General features: G+C 44.2%; 1 protein-coding gene across 15 annotated transcripts; it reads left to right on the top strand.

Annotated features, from left to right (window-relative positions):
* LOC110431677 lies at nucleotides 16,185-20,751 on the top strand. Of its 15 annotated transcripts, none has more exons than XM_021450993.1 (6): nucleotides 16,185-16,587; nucleotides 17,490-17,586; nucleotides 18,112-18,180; nucleotides 18,556-19,649; nucleotides 19,720-19,808; nucleotides 19,883-20,751. In XM_021450993.1, exons 4-6 carry the CDS (start codon nucleotides 19,466-19,468, stop codon nucleotides 20,393-20,395), a joined length of 786 nt encoding a protein of 261 aa, XP_021306668.1. In that variant the 5' UTR covers nucleotides 16,185-16,587; nucleotides 17,490-17,586; nucleotides 18,112-18,180; nucleotides 18,556-19,465; the 3' UTR covers nucleotides 20,396-20,751. The 15 variants fall into 15 exon arrangements, with proteins under 15 accessions (XP_021306668.1, XP_021306669.1, XP_021306665.1 ...); XM_021450994.1 differs by having other exon boundaries at nucleotides 18,092-18,180; XM_021450990.1 differs by adding an exon at nucleotides 16,730-16,838 and having other exon boundaries at nucleotides 17,490-18,180.

Genomic DNA, 21,835 nt, shown 5'->3' with positions numbered 1-21,835 from the left:
AATAAAGCTACCACGGTGACCAGCACGACGAGGCGAACGCGATAGGGTAAAAAGAAAGGGCGGGGAGCACGTCGGAACGACGGCCCCGCGGTGGCGCCATTTCCGCGCCCTCGGGAGGCTCGGATTCGGCGTTAGAGCGCCCTAATTTCACAATTAAAGACATGGGGAGCATCGAGGCTATACCGTGGTCCCGCTGGAGGTGTTCGCAGCGTCTGGGAAAGCTCCGAGCAGCGTGGCCACGAGCGAGGCGGACTGGGAGAGAGAAATGGCGACGGTGAGCTCGGTTTCGACCAAAACGTGAAGAAAGGTAGAGGGGGAGTGTACCTACGGCCGCGGTATAGCCAGGAGAACGCGTTGCGCACGTTCGAAGCGTCTACCGCGCCCTGGAGACGGAGAATTTGGGGGGAATTGAGCTTGGTTCACGAACGGAAGGGGGAAAGGAGAGCTCGGCCGTGAGCTTTATAGGGTGAGCAGGGGCGTCGAGGGGGCGAACGCTCGGGTGATTAAGCCCGGCATCAAGGCGGCTTGATGGCCGATTGATGGCCTCCATCAATCGGAGCTTGAAGGCGGGGGGGAGTGATGGCGTTGAATGCCGCCGCGCGCTCCCGGCTCAGCAAGGAAGAAAGGGGGAGGCGTTGACGAGTGGCCCACGGTGCAGCGAGAGAGAAAGGGGAAGGGAGAGCGCCGACAGGCGGGCCCTACCGCGCAGTGAGAGGGGGAAGGGGGAGAGCGCGCGGGCTGTCCGCGGCGGAGCGGGCCGCGCCACTGGGCCGCGTGCGCGTCGCGGGCGAGGGGCGGGGAGCTGGGCCGCCAACGGCCCAAGGCCAGGGGTGAGCACGGGGTGAAGCTGGGCCAGGGTCTGGGGCTAAGCCAAAATCGGTGAAGGGGATAAAAATAAAATAAAAACTCTTTTATATTTTTCAGAGCTATAAATTTGTATAAATTTCTATCGAATTGATTTTTAACCAAACAACCTAATCTTACCATCAATCAAAATATTATGCACCAGCATGAATGCAGCATTTCATGTTTCTAGACCTTATAGTTTATTTTAAATAATTCCAAAAATTGTTATTTTGCCTAAACAATTCTCAAATAATTTCTATAATTATGCCAAATTAAATACTAATTTGAAAATAAATTTTTAGGGTGTTACAAACCTACCCCCTTAGGATGAATCTCGTCCTCGAGATTCGGATGGCTCAAAAAGATAAGGGTACTCAGATCTCAAATCATCCTCTCTTTCCCACGTTGCTTAGTCTTTAGAATGCCTGTTCCACTGTACTTTGCTCATTCTTATGACTTTGCTCCTGGTGATTCTTTCTGCTGTCTCCAAAATTCTTACAGGATATTCTTTATAGGAAAGATCTTTTTGAACATCAGGCTCTTCTAGAGGTAACTGTTCTTCGGGTATTCTCAGACATTTCTTAAGCTGTGACACATGGAAGACATTGTGAACACTAGAGAGTTGCTCAGGTAACTCCAGTTGATAGGCTACTTCTCCTGTCCTAGTAATGATCTTAAAGGGACCCACATACCTAGGAGACAACTTCCCCTTGGTATGAAATCTCTTGACTCCTCTCATAGGTGAGACCTTGAGATACACATAATCTCCTATCTAAAATTCCAAATCCCTTCTCCTTGTGTCTGCATAACATTTCTGTTGAGATTGTGCTATTTTCAAGTTCTGTCTTACTGTGTGCACCTGTTTCTCTGCTTCTTGCAAAATCTCTGGCCCAAAAACTTGACTTTCCCCAGTTTGACTTCGAAACAGTGGTGTCCTGCATTTCCTGCCATATACCTCAAAAGGTGCCATTTTGAGACTCTTCTGATAACTATTATTATAGGAGAACTCTGCATAAGGCAAACTTTTGTCCCAACTTGTCCCGTATTGCAGGGCACAAGATCTTAACATATCTTCCAGTATTTGATTTGTTCTTTCTGTCTGCCCATCTGTTTGAGGATGGTAGGCCGAACTAAAATTCAATTTTGTATCCATGGACTCATGTAGTTTCTTTCAAAAGTGTGATGTAAACTGTGTCCCTCTATCAGAAACAATTTTCTTTGGCACCCCATGTAAACACACAATCCTTTCCATGTACAATTCTACCAACTTTGCCCCAGAATAGGTAGTCTTGACAGGGATGAAGTGAGCTACCTTGGTTAATCGATCTACAATAACCCATATAGAATCGTATCCTTTCTGTGTTCGAGGTAGTCCCACTATAAAATCCATCCCAACTTCTTCCCACTTCCACTCAGGTATTTTCATGGGTTGAAGTAATCCTGCTGGTCTCTGATGTTCTGCTTTTACTCTTTGGCACATATCACATATAGCCACATATTCCGCTATATCTCTTTTCAAGCCATACCACCAATATCTTTCTTTAAGGTCGAGGTACATTTTAGTGCTACCCGGGTGTATAGAATAGGCTGAATCATGAGCTTCTCTCAGAATAGTCTCTCTAATAGACTTGATCTCGGGTACACAAATCCTCTTACCAAACCATACTATTTCCTGGTCATCCATGTGAAAACCTGGTGCCTTACCGATCACTATCCGTTCAGCAATATCTTTAATTTTCTCATCTTCAAGCTGTCCTTTACGGATATCTTGTTCTAGTGTGGGTTCAACCTCCAATTCCATAGTGTTAGCCACTATACCCAAGTTCAGATGTTCAAATTCTTCACACAACTCCTTAGGTAACTGAGTAACATAAGCCATATTAACATAGCTCTTCCTACTCAGGGCATCTGCAACTACATTAGCTTTACCCGGGTGATAGTGTACTTCCAAGTCATAGTCCTTATTCAGTTCCAACCATCTTCGTTGCCTTAAGTTCAAATCAGACTGAGTGAAGATATATTTCAAACTCTTATGTTTGGTATAAATTTCACATTTATGACCGATTAGGTAGTGCCTCCATATTTTCAGAGCATGCACCACGGCTGCTAACTCTAAATCATGGGTCGGGTAGTTCAACTCATGTTTCCTGAATTGTCTAGAGGCATAGGTCACAACTCTGCCTTCTTGCATCAGCACACAACCCAGACCTTGCCGAGAGGCATCACAGTAGATAGAGAAACTCTTAGTGATATCAGGTATGATGAGTACGGGGGTAGAAGTCAGTCTCTTTTTCAATTCTTCGAAACTAGCTTGGCACTCTTTAGACCATATAAATTTGGCATTCTTTTCTAGCAGAGCGGTCATTGGTTTGGCTAACTTAGAGAAACCCTCAATGAATCTTATATAGTACCCGACCATTCCAAGGAAACTCCTAATTTCACTCACATCTTTAGGTGGCTTCTAGCTTAGCACATCTTGAACCTTTTTCGGGTCCACTGCTACCCCTCCGTTAGAGATGATGTGCCCAAGGAAAGATACCTCTTTTAACCAGAATACACACTTACTAAGCTTAGCATAGAGTTGATGTTCCCTAAGCTTCTGCAGCACCAATCTCAAGTGTTTCTCATGTTCTATCTCATTCTTAGAGAACACAAGTATGTCATCAATGAACACAACCAAGAACTTGTCAAGGTATTCCATGAATACTTTGTTCATCAAATATATAAAGTAGGCAGTTGCATTTGTCAAGCCAAAGGACATGACTGTAAACTCATATAGTCTGTATCGAGTCACAAAAGCAGTTTTAGGGATATCAGATCGTCTTATCCTCAACTGATGATAACCAGACCGAAGGTCTATCTTAGAAAACACACAAGCTCCTTTCAACTGGTCGAACAGGTCATCGATTCTAGGGAGTGGATACTTGTTCTTAATTGTAACGTCATTAAGCGATCTGTAATCTATACACATTCTTTGTGTCCCATCTTTCTTTTCTACGAATAACACTAGTGCTCCCCAAGGTGAGGAACTTGGTTGAACATAACCCTTATTTAGCAATTCTCTTAATTGCTTCTTAAGTTCTGCTATTTCATTCACTCCCATTCTATATGGTCTTTTAGCTATGGGTGCAGTTCCAGGTAAAAGTTCAATTATAAACTCAATGTCACGGTCAGGTGGCATACCTGGCAGTTCCTCAGGGAAAACGTCCGGATATTCATTCACTATTCGTATGTCCTCTATTGATGTCCCCTTTAGTTGATTAACTGTATAGTACTGTTTAGCTGACATACTAACTTCTACCTCCATCTGCTGGCCTGAAGGTGTCATTAACCGAACTGTTTTGCTATCACATTGTATAACTGCCTTTCTCTATTTCAACCATTCCATACCCAAGATAACATCAATACCAGAAGTTTTCAAAACCACTGGGCTAAGTGTAAACTCTACCCCCCTTAAGGTGATGTTCACTAGAGGGCATCTAAGGGTAGCCTGCATTTCTGCTCCAGGTGAGCTAAGTATCATGGATTTTTTCATAGCAATCATGGGTATATCATATTTCTTGACAAATGACTGAGCAATAAAGTAATGTGATGCACCGGAATCGAATAAAACTGTAGCGGGGCTTGAGTTAACTGGAAACATACCGAGCATCACGTCCGGTGCCTCCTGTGCCGCCTCGGCTGTCACATGATTTACTCTTCCTCTGATATTGTTTTGGGCCATCTTCTTGGGGCACCTATTGGAGTAATGTCCTGGCTCACCACAGCTGTAGCATTTGTTATCATTGTTAGCATTTGGTGCTTTTGGTGCACCATTCTTTGGTGGAGCATTGGGAACATTTGTCTTTACTGGAGCATTATTGACTGGTTGCTGACGTTGGTTAGGAGCTCTGTACTGATGCTGCTGCTGTGCACGTTGTGGTTGTTGATTACGATTGATCAGACTCGACTGACCTTGATATCGTTGCTGTGGATAAGCTTGCTGGGGATTGGTACGGGTACGTGTGTTGTTTCCTGACTGTTGTCCTTCGAACTTCCTTTTCTTATCTTCCATCTGACGGCATTTGTTTTCAATCACCAAAGCCTTATCTACCAGATACTGAAAACTTGCAAAGGTGTGGGATAGCAGTTGATACTGGAGCCCATCATTCAGACCTTCCATGAATAGTTCCTGCCTATTTTCATCGTTCTCCACTTCAGTGGGAGCATATCGTGATAATTGTATGAACTTGTCACGATATTCAGCAACAGACATACCTCCTTGCTTGAGGGAGAGAAATTCCTTCTTTTTTAGTTTCATTAGCCCAGCAAGGACATGGTGGGAGCAGAAAGCATTACGGAATTCCATCCAGGTTATGGGGTCAGCATCTGTACGACCAAAATGGAACGAATCCCACCAATCAAGGGCAGCTCCTTGCAGTTGCCCTGCTGCATACAACACTTTCTCTCTGTCATCACACTGTGCAATCTCCAGTTGTCTTTCAATAGCACGAAGCCAGTCATCAGCTTCGAGAGGGTCGGTGGAGTGTTTGAAAACAGGTGGATGTCCCTTCAAGAATTCTCCTCTCTTGTCCCTAACATGAGGAGGTGCGTTTCCATTTCCATTTCCATTGTTCTGCATATTTTGAGCCAACTGCTGCAGCAGTGGTGTTTGCATCATCATCAGCTGCTCCATAGTAGGAGGTGGTGGTGATGGTGGTGGCAAGTCCTCACCCCTCCTGTTCCTCCTAGTGTTGGCCATCTGTACCAGATACATAATATGAGTCTCATATGTCCAAGATACTTAATTTTCAAGAGATATAACATGCTGGAATTTATGCCATCTGATCAAGTACGGGATTACATATGTTGTGAGTACAAGGTAGTATGCATTCTGTATTTTTCTGCTGTCCTCACTAGCACCACAGTGAAGTAAAACAAGCATATCTTTCTCTCTGTTTAACGTCTGACTGCGAAATTTAACTTTCTGGAAAGTTTGTAAATTTTCCTACAACTTTCATTCAGATCGTTTTCTCAAATTCTGGCGTTTACATAGGTAAAAACAAGCGACAACGTTTACTGTTCTGGAATTTCTGACTGCGCAGAGAGGTCACTTTGTAACAATTTTATCTATCAAACGGTAACAGATATTGAGGTGGTTGCAGAGTCAAATGAAATATATAGAAGTCTATTTTATTCCATAATTTTTTTGTATTTTTAGACCATCCAGAACTCAGGATATACAAATATTAAGGCAGACTGCTCAGAGGGAAAAACATGGGTGGACAGCAGGATATAAGTAAACCCAACTATTTATTCATATTATCCTTAGACCTTAGCCCTAATCTAAATGACCGCGGACATGCCCACAATCATTGAAATCATGGCAAAATTCCAACTCACCCATTAAGCATTATTACAAACATGCATTCACGTAATAGTAGAAAATAAAAACACACTCTCGCATCTCTATGCGTACTTATTACAAGTGGGAAAAATCCTCCTTAGGGTCAAGGTTGGTGCTGGTGTTGGAGTCCTCATGGTTCCTTGGGGGTGACTCTGCGAGGATGAGTGGTACTTCTTCAACATGACTCCCCTGCTGTTGCTTCAACATGGCGTTCTCAACAGCCAACTCGAGGTAGGCCTTCCTCAGGGCATCTAGCTCATCTGAGACTCGATCTAAGTCAGTGTTGGTTTGAGCCAAGCATGCCAAGGTGGGTCGGATCCTGGGGTTCCCTACCCTAAGTGGTGCAGCGATGTTGCAGGATGTCTGACCACTCCGCCGGCGAGGTAGATAGCGATCTTCTTCCCATGCAATATCAGCAAAGTGGCGATCGCGGTTTACCACCAGGTCCTGCCGGGCAACGTCCCGGATAGCTGCTGCGCGGGTAGTCCTAGCGGTGATCGCACGGTAGATGTAGCACACCCGACTTCCTTCTCGGATGTAAGCTTCAGTCTCCCAAAAACCAATGTAGTCGGGGTGGGAACAATGCTCAGTGCGGTACTGTACGGTACACCAGGTGTGATAACGACGTGCGAGAGTAAGGAGCTTTGGGTGGTAGTAGGTGTCACCATGCAAGTCAAAATGGATCACCACTGTCCATCCCTTTGCTAGAAGCGCGGCATGGTGATCACGGCTATCTCCATCACTGTCACCATTATCACCACCATTGTCATGGTCGTCCGAGTTAGAGCTGCCAGAACTATCTCCATTGTCTGGGTCACCAGCACCCTCTTGTTCATCTTGCTCCATGGGCTCCTCTTCGGTGTCCTCATCTTCAACAGGTTCCTCTATCATGGCTTCCTCCTCGGCATCCTCATCCATGGGTACAGCCATGGTTTGTTCCTCTTGTGGCTCCTCCTCCATGTCTCTCAGTGCCTCAACCAGATGCGGGGAAACGCGCTTGCCTAGAGTGAACCTTGTCCTTTTGTTGGGAATGATGACACGTTTGCGAGCTGTCCACTTCGTATGGGCCATCTATAAGAAAAGATATGAGGATTAGAACAAAATAATTTTCTCAATAGATATTAGGCAGATTATAAGCAATAATTTTATAAGAAAATAATTAATAAAATAAGTGCTCAAGACCCTAAGAACGTCCATTTCTAACTAGGCTGATCGTCCTAGAGTCAGGCTAAGCTTTGATACCAATTTGTCGCACCCAGTTTTGATAACAAAACCAAGTACTCAAATATTATCACAAACTGTAATTATTTGTGCGCCCAGGATGTCCAAACACACATATTATCATAAATTGTAATTATATCAAAGTAAAGTACTTTATTACATCGCATATTCATCATAAACATCTCACATAGTCTTGCTCATTGGCAACATTATTACATAAAGCGGAAAGCTAAGCCCTTGCTACCACAGGGACACCAACTGGTGAACACCAGCACTCTAGAAGTCCTGGACATCTTCAGGGAACTCCTCAGTACACACATCTGTTACCCATCTGGGATTTTCATTGAAATATAAACAAGTGTAAGCGCACCATGCTTAGCAAGTGTAACATAGGGGTATATGAATGCTCAAAGGCTTGACTCGGTTTAACAGCGGTTAGCATTTTAGTTGGTCATATTTTATTAACCAAGACTTGCTACTTTTAATGATAAACCAACCCTGGTTACATAAGTGATTAATCAAAATTAATACCCTTCCAAAGTAAAGCCAAGTAACCGCTAAACAAGAAGGATCCAGGCCGCTCATGACCGAGAGCTCGGCTGTTATAACAGGTTTTAGATTTCTGCAGAAATTGTACAACTTTACCCCCGAGCCGTGGTTCCCTAGTGTCGGGGTTTGCAAGGCCCACACCACTTCTACTGAGGAAGTGTGACCGGGTTCCACTACTTAACCTTTCGCTAGTCACCCTAACAAAATAGTAGCCACGAGGTTTCAGTGGCAAGTGTGCATAGACGACCTCCTTCAAGAGGCACATGTGGTCGCGGCACTGTACACACCAAGGTAGGAGTGACATCTATACACCACGAGGCACCCCCCTCTAGCGCCTTTCGGTAACTACTAATTTGCTAGAGACATACTAGTTATATGATTAAGGTCAGAGCCATTTGACTCTCAGGATTGTACGTGACCTCCTGGGTGGCCGCTTCAGGATTAAGTCCTTATGGAGAGGAATCTAGAGCTTTCAAAACCCAAGCTCTAGCCCCCTGAACCAAGTTACTAGAACATATTTTATCACATTGCATATACCAATTAATCAGGTTAACTTATTAATTTAAGTTTTAAGCATAGCAGCAACTACCTAAATAAATGCACACCAACTACCTAAATAAATGCACACCTTCCCATGGGTATCAAGGATTTGTGGTACAAAATTATCTAGGTAAAGTCCTTATAGGTATTTCAATTTAGACACATGCATATGTATGAATTAAATAATGTTCATAGGTACAAGGAAGCCTATATTACACTTGCCTTCCTCAAAAGTTTCCTCCTGGTAGAGCTCCACAAACGGCTCCTCAACCACCCCAACCTGATCTCCTTCTATTCGTGATCCAAACACCAATCAAGCATCCAATCCAATCATCACATACATACAAATAGAGTTCTATTAGAACAGTACACCAAACAGTAAAAACAGTGACTGAAAAGTATATAAATCTACTCTACGCATTTCTACGAACACATGAGCGAAAGAATCACTCTAATCGGACTTAAAACGTGAAAGTTATGCATAAAACAAAATGAATAATATTTCTTTGAATAAACTGAATCAAAGACGAATTTAAAAGAACTAAAACTAAATTTCTAACGGTTCTGGACTGCGCGCACTATTATATAAAAGTACAGGGTTTAAAACGGAAGAAAACAGGACTAAAAAGAAATACTTTTGAACTAAGTTGGACTGCGGGTTGATTTGCTTGAAACAGGGGGTTAAAGCGCAAAACTCCCAGTGGTCCGCGGCTGACCGCGTCGCTGGCCGACAGGGGGCCATGTGGCGCGCTAGGGTTGGCTCGGTCCACCACTGTGCGCGTGGACTGGCCGACCGAGCGCCCGTGGACCGCGCCCATGGCCCACGGTGGACCGGTTACATAACTCTGAAGGGTTATGTAATCTGGGCCGTTAGAAACAAATTGGATGGCCCTGGGTGAAAGGAGGCGGGGCGCTCGCCTGAGCCGAGGCCGACCACGGCGGCCCCATTGCCGTCGATGAGGTGAGCTCCTCGGAGCTCGCCGGAATCACGTTCCCGGCCACGCCAAACAAAAATAAAGCTACCACGGTGACCAGCGCGACGAGGCGAACGCGATAGGGTAAAAAGAAAGGGCGGGGAGCACGTCGGAACGATGGCCCCGCGGTGGCGCCATTTCCTCGCCCTCGGGAGGCTCGAATTCGGCGTTAGAGCGCCCTAATTTCACGATTAAAGACATGGGGAGCATCGGGGCTATACCGTGGTCCCGCTGGAGGTGTTCGCAGCGTCCGGGAAAGCTCCGAGCAGCGTGGCCACGAGCGAGGCAGACTGGGAGAGAGAAACGGCGATGGTGAGCTCGGTTTCGACCAAAACGTGAAGAAAGGTAGAGGGGGAGTGTACCTACGGCCGCGGTATAGCCAGGCGAACGCGTTGCGCACGTTCGCAGCGTCCACCGCGCCCTGGAGACGGAGAATTTTGGGGGAATTGAGCTTGGTTCACGAACGGAAGGGGGAAAGGAGAGCTGGGTCGTGAGCTTTATAGGGCGAGCAGGGGCGTCGAGGGGGCGAACGCTCGGGCGATTAAGCCCGGCATCAAGGCGGCTTGATGGCCGATTGATGGCCTCCATCTATCGGAGCTTGAAGGCGGGAGGGGGGGAGTGATGGCGTTGAATGCCGCCGCGCGCTCCCGGCTCAGCGAGGAAGAAAGCGGGAGGCGCTGACGAGCAGGCCCCACGGTGCAGCGAGAGAGAAAGGGGAAGGGAGAGCGCCGACAGGCGGGCCCTACCGTGCAGTGAGAGGGGGAAGGGGGAGAGCGCGTGGGCTGTCCGCGGCGGAGCGGGCCGCGCTACTGGGCCGCGTGCGCGTCGCGGGCGACGGGCGGGGAGCTGGGCCGCCAACGGCCCAAGGCCAGGGGTGAGCGCGGGGTGAAGCTGGGCCAGGGTTTGGGTCAGGGCCAAAATCTGTAAAGGGGATAAAAATAAAAGAAAAACACTTTTATATTTTTCAGAGCTGTAAATTTGTATAAATTTCTATCGAATTGATTTTTAAACCAAACAACCTAGTCTTACCATCAATCAAAATATTATGCACCAGCATGAATGCAGCATTTCATGTTTCTAGACCTTATAGTTTATTTTAAATAATTCTAAAAATTGTTATTTTGCCTAAACAATTCTCAAATAATTCCTATAATTATGCCAAATTAAATACTAATTTGAAAATAAATTTTTTGGGTGTTACATCGATGACCCAGCGCCGACAATTAGCAGAAGTGGGAGGCCGATCGAACTTCTTCAATTAGGCCCAATTTCTCTGATCGGCCGCAATGCGCCAAGTCTAGCGGCTTTTATGCATCGCAATGTACGCTTCAAAAAGACGACCACCAAACGGTCGAAAACATCTCCATCGGTCGCTGCTGCCACTCTGGCACAGGCTTTTAAGGTACTCTTAATTTTCTTTGTTTATACCGATTTCATCCCATACTCACATTATCTTTTCAAGGTACATCAGCTGCAGCGGGAACTTCATCGGTAACTTTTATTCTTTAGCAAAAACTCCACCAGTACCCTTTTATATTTCAACCCATGAAATTTTGGTTGTCGTAACAGCAGACCGACAAATCGGCAAAGACCAAGAGCGCCCAAACATCAGGTGCTGATGCCCCCCAGCCCGGTCAAGCTCCAGTCAAGAGACAGGGTCCCAAAAGCACCAAGACCCAGCCAAAGCGTCAGAAGACAACACCATCCTCTCCACCTCGTCCAGTATCCCTCATCCAAATAGCATCCTCTCCTTCTCAATCGGAGCACCAGACGCAAGAAGTACCTTCTCCCCCTCGATCAGTACCCCAGCCGCAAGAAGCACCAGCCGATGTATCTGAACAGATTGCTGATCCGGATGATCTAGGCACATCATCAGCCGTCCCTCCAGAACAGACAATCACCATACCTCCTCAAGGTAAAGTACTGATCACAGAATTATTATTGATGAATTTATTTATAAGCTATAATCATCCTTGTAACTTTTCAGCTGAAGTCATTCCATTGGCAACCCTAGCTGATCAAACTATAGTACCAGCTGCATCTCCACGTTAGAGACAGGAAATCGCCCTGAAGCAAGTAAGTTATCCAATTTTCCAAACTTCGCACTATCAACACTTAATCTAGAGTAACTTATCTTCTTCCTTTTCTAGGAGCAAGACTCCCCAGATAGCCTATTCTCCTTTGCTATCGATATCTCTGATGATGAAGGCGAAGAAGCAAGCTCCTCTCAGGCAGTTGGAATCACATCGGCAAAGATTAAGGCCAAGTTGGAAGACTTATTAGCTCTGTTGCACCAAGACACGGCCCAGCTAGTAGATGATTCTGATCTGGCCAAAGTCATATTCAAGACCCTCCATGGCCAAATTCCAGCTGATGCAGAAGAAATCCTCTTCCAAGCTGCCCACCTAGAAAGTCGCCAACTCCAGTATCAGAAGGCCACCCAGCGCCTTGCCGATAGAGCTGCTCATGCCCGGCTCAAAGAGGAGATGCTGCAAGTAAAGCATACTACCGATGAGAAACACAAGAGCATCGGCGTTCTGCAGTCCTCAGGGGATGAGCTGAAACAAAAGATCTTGTTGGTGTAAAAGTGGATCTGCAAACACAAAGGGCTAATACCCGATTCAATGTTAAGGCGTGCCAGCCGATTTGATCTTACAATCGACAAAGGTGATAACTCGAATACTTTGGTCCTCACAACAGCGACACGCCCGGATGCCATGGCCAAGAGGTATTCACGCGGAACTCGAGAACTCGTCGAGTATGACTCGAAGAATTCTTAAGAACTCGTAAGTAAATGAAAATATGCGAATTGACGAAGTCGTCGAAAGTAGATGCGAAAATAGATGTAAAAACTTTGTGTATGATTGATTGGATTCCCTTCTTACATCGCTACTAGGCCTATATTTATACTCTATCCTAAAGAGTTACAACCAGATACGACTAGGATTCTAATTCCAAATCAAACAGAACTTGTACATAAAAATAAACTCTAACAATTATGGAAAACAATAATTTATCTATCCTAGGCGATCGGTACACCACCACTATCCCTTTGACGATTCCCACGTCTTCCTTCACAATCATCAGCATATTATCCTCCATCGGCATCGGCAATCGTCAATATCGGTCATCGGCACTGACCAACCACTGTTATCGGACTTAACCATACCTCCTTCCTGCTGCTTTATCATCGGCATTATAAGCCATCAGCAACCTCCTTGTTAGCCAATCATTACTTTCCCATCTGCCGATTCAAGCTTCATTAACTTTCCTAATACGTGTCTAAAAACGGTGTCAACACATGCCCCCCAATTTCGGAGTATAAAATCATTAATGCTCCGAAATTCTTTCCCGATAATGACGCCCTTTTCACAATTATTTCCTTCTAACAACAATTAATTGTCAAATCCAAACAAACTTAATCCGGATTTCCAGCATATACCTCGAATTTCTCAACCACCCGACCCAAATCTCCTAAATACCCGCTTATCGGCATGTGTTCTTGTTAGAGTTGACTACCGATGAGCCGACCAGGAGATCTTGCACAGTGAAATCTCCTAAAATCATGATTACTCGCTGTCAAATCACCTGCACAATCCCTTGATTATTATGCAAACAGTTACCATATCCATCTGAACATCCTCGAATCTCACGGATACGGCAAAGAGATAAGTCAGAAATACCCCTGCTCACTTTATCCTATAAATACTTCCTTCCACGGTACTCTTTCTCCATCTTGCCATCCTTCATCTCCCCAAACTCATCTCTTTGGCGGCGGTATTGACGAGGAGTGCAAGAACCCCAGCAAAATCTCCCCCAACGGTCTCTCAAGTCTTCGATCTTCTTCTTCCTCGGGAAGAAATGGCCGTCAACTTCATCGTCCCTGAGGTTAATCTATTCCCATCCTTTTCTTTCTTTACTACAACCCTTTACTTTTTGCAAGTCTACTTACTTAGCATTTTTATTCTTCTTCCTTCCTCTCTGGTCTTTCAATCTTTGATTTTTAGGAACTGAGCGAGAAAATTGTGATTCCTACCGAACAACCCCATCTTCAATGCCTCGGTCCGTTGGGTTACCCAGATCCTACTGATTTGATTAATGCGGAAACCAATAGGATACCTTTTAGGGCTGAAAATTTTTCTTTAGATCTGTGGAAGGATACCTTCTGATCCTGGCCAAACCCCACCAAAGGATGGAAAGATTGGTTTTTCAGGGTTAGCAACACAAATGAGGTACATTGGAGTGAACGCAAACTAGACCAGTGCATCAGGCTATCCATTGCCGATATGGAAAGAAATGAATCAATATTGAGAGCTGCTTCATACTTCTGGTCAGACACGTTCAATGCCTTTATTTTCGGGCAAGGCCCAGCTTCCCGCACACTTGCCGATGTAGTCATGCTCACTGGCTTGGACATTGCAACTGCCGATGACGGCCAGCTATTCGGCCGCAAAGCCGAACGCAAAGTAGAAACCCGCAACATCGGCGGTTGGTCAGGGTACATTTAGAAGTACCAAAGAACAGGACCAATTGGTCAGCGAGAACATGCCATCTTTCTGAATATGTGGCTAGACAAATTCATCTTCTATGGCCGATCGGTAGGACCAACCTCCGTCTACTTATCGGCAGCAGAAAGATTAGCCGATGGTGGCCGATTCCCTCTTGGCCGTTACTTGTTAGGCTCCGTCTACCACCTCCTCCATCAAGTAACCGAGAAACTTGTGCTAGGTGAACCCATCGGTAATCTAGGAGGCCCTTGGTGGTTCATCAACATGTGGCTCAATGTTCACATGCACAAACGTCTTCGGTTTGATTTATTTGCCCAGCAATTCCCCAAAGATATCGCCGAAGATTATGAACTGGCAGATGATGAATTGGCAACTCGCTCACCCCTCAATTATGGTGAAGCTGTTATAGTTCTCCCTGGCACTACCTCCAATGAAAACCAAATCGGCTAATTCTTCCAAACCCTGTATGACGGCCTCTCCAAAGATCAACGAGCATGGATGCCTTATAAAGATCCAGAAACCAGGTTGTCGCTCACCTTCCATCCTTTTGATAATGCTCTCAACAAGGATAATGATTTGATGATGGCAATCATCACTCCGAGAGCAATCCCGGTAAATAGCATCGGTAGCGGGAAGAATATCAACACCACCTATGAGTTTTACAACCCATCGGCACTAGCTCGCCAACTGGCTTTTGGTCAACTGCCAATCAGACATTGTTATGCCAATGTGGTAAAACCAAGAGAGATAATAACCGGCAGACTTGAGTAGATTAGGGTAGCTCAACTCCAGCCAAATGCCGATACGATAGACATCGATCTATCGGACTGGGTTCCAGCTCTCTTCATCACTCAGCTGTACAAACATTGGTGGGAAGAATGGAAGGAGCATCTGTTCAGGATATCTGCTCAAACATATCGCGGCATGATCGACCCTGACTACAAAGTCCCCGATAATATTGTAAGTCTTTTACTGATACCTCAGTTCCTTTGTTATTTTTAACCTTATCAGCAACTTATTCATTCTTGTTTCAATAGGTCGATGACCCAGCATCGACAATTAGCAGGAGTGGGAGGCCGATCGAGCTTCTTCAATCCGGCCCAATTTCTCTGATCGGCCGCAATGCGCCAAGTCTATCGGCTTTGATGCATCGCAACGTGCGCTTCAAAAAGACAACCACCAAACGGTCGAAGACATCTCCATCGGTCGCTGCCGCCACTCTGGCACAAGCTTTTAAGGTACTTTTAACTTTCTTTGTTTATACTGATTTCATCCCATACTCACATTACCTTTTTAGGGTACATTGGCTGCAACGGGAACCTCATCGGTAATTTTTATTCTTTGGTAAAAACTCCACCAGTACCCTTTTATATTTCAACTCATGAAATTTTGGTTGTTGCAATAGCAGACCGGCAAATCATCACTACAAGAGATGTGTGGCTTTTTGACGTATTTAGTATGACGATGGATCGTTAGGTCACTATATTATCTATTTTTTGACGTTATTTTCTAGGAATTTCAATTTAGTGACCTTTGAAAATTGTACGTCATAATATACGTCATACACCTATTTCAAGTTCATTTAGTGACACTATTTTCTACGTCATCAGGCCTATTTTGCAGTGTCATGAGCCTTTGACAAAGATTTTGTGTCACAAAAATATTTATTGAATTATTTTAAATAATATTTCTGATATTGGCATGCCTTGCCGCGTTAGAATTTTTTTTATTTTTTTAGATGTTTATTTTAGCCTAACTGTTTTTTTCCATTCTAGTTGGACCACAAAAAAATGGACTCAAAAAATAAAAAAAACTTTTTCTGAGAGTCTAGCTTGGTTGTCGGCAAAGAGAGTCTTTGGACTTGTTTACTTCCACCCCAAAATCTAAAAGTTTTCAAGATTTCTCGTCACATCGAATCTTTAGACACATACATGGAGTACTAAATATAGACAAAAATAAAAATTAATTGCACAGTTTTGTCGAAATTTACGAGACAAATCTTTTAAGCCTAGTTAGGCCATAGTTGGATAATAATTAACACAAACAAACGAAAGTGTTACAGTGTCCCGAAATTTTTTCATTGAGGAACTAAACACGGCCAGACCCTAGATCCTCGGCATAGATTTTTTTTTTAAAAAATAAAAACCCTTTGGTGAGAGGCGTCCTGGTCTCCTGGATGTGGCTTCTCGTAGCCTCCTCCTCTCCCCGTGCCTCCCCTTCCTCTCTCCCTCTTCCTCCCCCTCTGCCTCCTTCCTCCCTCTCTCTGCCTCTCTCTCCCCACGTGCCGGCGTAGCTAGGCGGATAGGATGAGGCAGCGACGCACCGGCTGGCTAGCGGCGTGGGTGGGTCGGCGGCACACGGATCCAGGGCCTCCATCGCGGGATCCAGGGCCTCCACCGACAGTGACCTCCCCATGCCCGCTCCATACCGCCTCCCCGCGCCAGCCACGGCGGATCCAGCGGATCCAACCCCGGCCGTGGTGGTTTGGGCCCCAGCCATGGCGGATCCTACGGATTTGGCCCCAGCCATGTCGCCTACGATGACTTGCTGCCCGTGCCTCCAGGTACTCCACCTCGAATTCGACCGCCTGGCTCCACCTGTGTCTCTTCCACTCCGCCATGGATTATTTATCCCGTAGGATGCTGCTTGCGTCGATTCGATTCCCATGGGCCGTTCCTCGTGATGCTCTGCTGAGATTTGTGCAGGAAGGAGGATGTGCTAGTGACTGTCATGCTGATATGCGTTCTGGTAGTCTGGGGGTTGCAGGATGCTTCTTTTTTCAGATCCACTCATCCATGTGGTTATGCAATCTTCGTATACCCCTCACCTCCCTGTTGTTCGCTTTCTGATTTTTATTCATTCTTCATGTTGTAGAAGTAGAACTAATGGTGGAACACATGACATATAGCACTGCAGCACTGGATACAAGTAAACCTAGTATGATGCTGTCGTCCACTACTGTATTGTCTAAAACATAGGATTGTGCCCAGGAAAAAATAATGATGTAGTTTAATTAGGATGTTCTTTTTAGCAGAGACATTTATGTGCCCATGAGGGAAAATTCTACTACATGGACAGGGCATGGTCCCGTCAATATGTTCTCATCATGAGTAAATGGCAGCATTTATGGTTAATTTCGTTGAAGATTTTCAGATAACTAGATTACTCTAATGCCTCATTAGGTCATTAATTGGGTGTTGAGGCATGGAAGGGGCTCTATCAGAGCATCAGGTCAACATAGAACGGCAATGGACCAGCTATGTGACTTATAAATATGGTGAAGGAGAAAACATACTGAACTCTGGTCACTGGTACATCTGAAATTTTGCTCAATATGATGCTAGATAGATAAAATAAACCGCCCTGCTGTGTAGTGGATTATCAATCTAATATATGATAGTTGTGTCAAAAAAAGATGATAGTTGCATTTTATCTTCATGGTGGTTAACTGGTTATTTGTGGCAGGGAGACAAGTCTATTGAGTTGGGTAATGAGGATGAGGGCTGCTATATCACGTCCTATTGATAATTGCAGATGGGCAAGTACCATGTTAAATCATTACGTAAGTTACTGATCTAAAGCTAACCACAAACAGGTGACCAGGCAGCAGCTTTTCCCTAACTCCTACAGAAGTACAAACCAGTAGCAAAAATTCTGATTAGCTATTATGTGTTCCCTTTGTTATTGAGTAGTGGAAGCTCGCTTTTTTGTGAATGCTAGAGTGATGGGGGACTGGGATTAGTAGGGCCTTGCGAAATTGGGGGTCAGGATCATGTGCATATCTCCAAGCAGTTTAAGTCAGATAAATGGTTTCTATACTGCAGTTTTGTGTATTATGATATTCAAATACTTTGCACATTAAGTGAGCAAGTGTGTTACCTGACCCTGCATTTCTTTGATCCTGTTTAGAGAATTTGGAGTTTTGTCAATTCTGGCTCTGTTATTTTAACGTCAAGCATATTTTAAAGTCTATAGCTGATGCCTGCATCAGACAAGAATAGAAGGAATATGTTGATTTTACAGCTAATTGGCAATCCTGCTATTGTTCTCATTATATCTAACTCTAGATATTCTCTCTACGGACTAGAACTGACAAGAAGTATGGTGGACTGAGTTTATCATATGAAGATGTTGGGTCAAGTTCTTGCAGTCACAGGTAAATTTTCTCACTGTTAGCCCTATTAACATGCTATGCATGGTTGTAAATAAACGAGTTTTCAGAACATAGTGGCCATGCCCACCTTCAATCAGTGTATCTTTCGAGGTTAAACAATATTTGTATTGCAACTCAATGCTAGTTAATGATTAAAACACTTACTGTTAGGAAACTTATGTTGCTACAAAGAATTTCTATATTGCTATAGGCATAAGGAACAAGTGACAAGTAGCTTAATCTAGCTTGGACGACACACCTCTCTGATCAGTTTAGAATCTAGTTTAGCCATAAAGAACAAGCAACAAGAAATTTTATATTTGAATGCCTATGTGTTTGTGATCATTTTAACTTAACGTATCATTTTTTCTAATGCAGGCTGTCATCGAGTACCATAGGAAAGTTTGTGCCTTTGTGCCTTTGGAGACTTGCATGTCTACTGTTTTGTATGGTTAAAGCTGGTTGCCTCATGGAATTAGTTGGGTCATTTCTTATGTACGGTTATACTCGTGTAGTCAATGTATTTAATCTCAAGAACAATCCGTATAATATGTATTATCTGTTTATGTACTGTTAGGAGTCTTCTAGGTAGCAGCTCCTTGAGTAGATGTTTTGTAGCATAAGTTGTATCTAAAGTTTGTAAAGAATTTGATTGCTTCATAAGTTGTATCTAAAGCTTGTAATAAAGAATTTGATTACTGAATTAGAGGAAACATGGCTGATTTATATAGGACCCAAGTAGTTTTTTTTTTGTTTTTTGATTGTTAACAGTGACGTGTCTTGTGTATACACGTCGCTGATGAGACCAATATCAGTGACGTGTTTTTGGCTACACGCGTGGCCTGTAACTCACATCAGTGACGCATTATTGGCAAAGTGCTACATGGCAAGGCGAGGATTTAATGACACTAAATCAGTGTCATAAGATTATATGACACTGAAACCACACGTCATAAACTTATGACATTTAGCAAAAAAGATGTCATAAAGCAAAAAAGATGTCATAAAATCATTTTGTGATAGTGGCTTTTTGACATTACAGTTTATGTCAACTTGATGTCATAAAACTTAATTTGTGACATAAATTGCATATATTATGGCATAATAGAATGTTAAAAAGCCACACACTTCTTGTAGTGCATTAAAGACCAAGAGCGCTCAAACATCAGGTGCCGATGCCTCCCAGCCCAGTCAAGCTTCAGCCAAGAGAAAAGGTCTGAAAAGCACCAAGACCCAGCCGAAGCGTCAGAAGACAACAACATCTTCTCCACCTCATCCAGTATCCCCGATGCAAATAGCATCCTCTCCTTCTCCATCGGAGCCCTGGACACAAGAAGTACCTTCTCCCCCTCGATCGGTACCCCAGCTGCAAGAAGCACCAATCGATGTATCTGAACAGATTGCCGATCCGGTTGATCTGGGCACATCATTGGTCGCCCCTCCAGAACAGACAATCACCATACCTCTTCAAGGTAATGTACTGATTACAGAATCATTATCGATGAACTTATCTATAAGCTAATCATCCTTGTAACCTTTCAGCTGAAGTCGTTCCATCGGCAATCCCAGCCAATCAAACTATAGTACCAGCTGCATTTCCACGTCACAGACAGGAAATCACCCTGAAGCAAGTAAGTTATCCAATTTTCAAGGCTTTGTACTATCAACAGTTAATCTTGAGTAACTTATCTTCTTCCTTTTCTAGGAGCAAGATTCCCCAAATAGCCTATTATCCTTTGCTATCGACATCTCTGATGATGAAGGTGAGGAAGCAAGCTCTTCTCAGGCGGTTGGAATCACATCGGTAGAAATCAAGGCCATGTTGGAAGACTTATTAGCTCTGTTGCACCAAGACACAGCCCAGCTAGTGGACGATTCTGATCTGACCAAAGTCATATTCAAGACCCTCCGTGGCCAAAATCTAGCCGATGCAGAAGAAATCCTCTTCCAAGCTGCCCACCTAGAAAGCTGCCAACTCCAGTATCAGAAGGCTATTCAGCGCCTTGCCGATAGAGCTGCTCATGCCCAGCTCACAGAGGAGATGCTGCAAGTAAAGCATGCTGCTGATGAAAAACACAAGAGCATCGGCGTTCTGCAGTCCTCAAGAGATGAGCTGAAACAAAAGATCTCCAATCTATCGGCAAAAAGAGAAGCCCGGCTAGCTGAACTTAAACAAGTGGAAGAAGCCCTAGCTCAAGCTCAACAGGAAGAAAGCTAGCTGCCTGACGCACTCAAGACTCTTCTGCAAGAAAGGGACGTCCAAGCCTGCAAAGCATTGCACATGAAGAAGAAGCTGAAGCCAGTGGAGGGCTCTGCCGATGGAGACACTCGAGAAATAGAAGAGGCCAACCAGATTCGTCTACGCGCAATATCGGCTATCCAGGCTTTGCTGAATTTGTGAACTTTTCATTGGCAACTTGTTTAGTTTTGTCTTCAAACTTCGATCATTTTGGTCTAGCCGATAGGATTGTTATCAGCACTAAAACTCCATGCATGGCTTCAGATACACTTAACATTGTGTCCAGCCGATAGGACTGTTATCAGCATTTAAACTTTTATGCATCAATCCAAATACTCGGATAGTATTTCTTCAAATATTTTCCATTTAAAGCTCTAGGGAATTCAGCTCCTTCGAGAGTTTCTAAAATATAAGCATTGGCAGGAGCAGATCGATTTATCCGATAAGGACCCTCCCAATTGGGAGACCACTTTCCAAACTTCAAACTTTTAGTCCCAATCCGTAAGATCAGTTTCCATACCAAATCTCCATTGGCAAACTCTTTGGCTTTTACTTTCTTATCATACCATTTAGCAACTCTCTTTTTATTTTCCTCTATGCTAATTAAAGCTCTCAACCGACGCCCTGCTAAATCATCCAGCTCATCTTTCATTAAAGTAGCATAGTCATCGGCAGTTAGTTGATCCTAAGAAAAGACCCGTCTGGAACTAGTTTTAATTTCCCATGGCAATACCGCATCATGTGCATACACCAATTGATAGGGTGACACTTTGATTGAACCATGACACGCCATCCGATACGACCATAAGGCTTCATTTAACAATGTATGCCATCTCCTAGGATTTTCTTCAATTTTCCGCTTAATGAGCTTAATAACCCTTTTGTTAGAAGCTTTGGCCTGCCCATTAGCTTGAGCATAGTAAGGAGAAGAATTCAACACCTTAATCCCCATACCGATTGCAAACTCATCAAATTCCCCTCATGTAAACATAGTGCCCTGATCGGTAGTAACTGTTTGGGGAATACCAAATCGGTAAACAATATGCTCCTTTACAAAATCAATCATATTAGTCGATGTTACTTTCTTTAAGGGAATAGCCTCAACCCACTTGGTGAAATAATCAGTGGCAACTAAGATAAACTTATGCCCTTTGCTTGATGGTGGATAAATCTGGCCGATGAGATCAATAGCCCAACCCCTAAACGGCCAAGGTTTGATAATAGGATTCATAGCCGATGCGGGTGCCCTTTGAATGTTGCCAAACTTTTGACATCCTTGGCATCCTTTGAAGTACTTAAAGCAATCTTCAAGTATTGTCGGCCAATAATATCCATTCCTCCGAATCATCCATTTCATCTTAAAAGCCGATTGATGTGCTCCACACACTCCTTCATGAATTTCACCCATCAAGCTTCTAG

Source organism: Sorghum bicolor, chromosome 1 (genome assembly GCF_000003195.3).
Source record: "Sorghum bicolor cultivar BTx623 chromosome 1, Sorghum_bicolor_NCBIv3, whole genome shotgun sequence".
In the NCBI taxonomy this organism is placed as follows: Eukaryota; Viridiplantae; Streptophyta; class Magnoliopsida; order Poales; family Poaceae; genus Sorghum; species Sorghum bicolor.
This window is presented reverse-complemented; position numbering and strand designations above follow the sequence as displayed.

Coding starts and splice junctions, on each gene's coding strand:
- LOC110431677 (XM_021450996.1), top strand. CDS start 19,466: ATGCAAATAGCATCCTCTCCTTCTCCATCGGAGCCCTGGACACAAGAA. Junction 19,650..19,719: donor AATCACCATACCTCTTCAAG/GTAATGTACTGA, acceptor GTAACCTTTCAG/CTGAAGTCGTTCCATCGGCA. Junction 19,809..19,882: donor AGGAAATCACCCTGAAGCAA/GTAAGTTATCCA, acceptor TTCCTTTTCTAG/GAGCAAGATTCCCCAAATAG.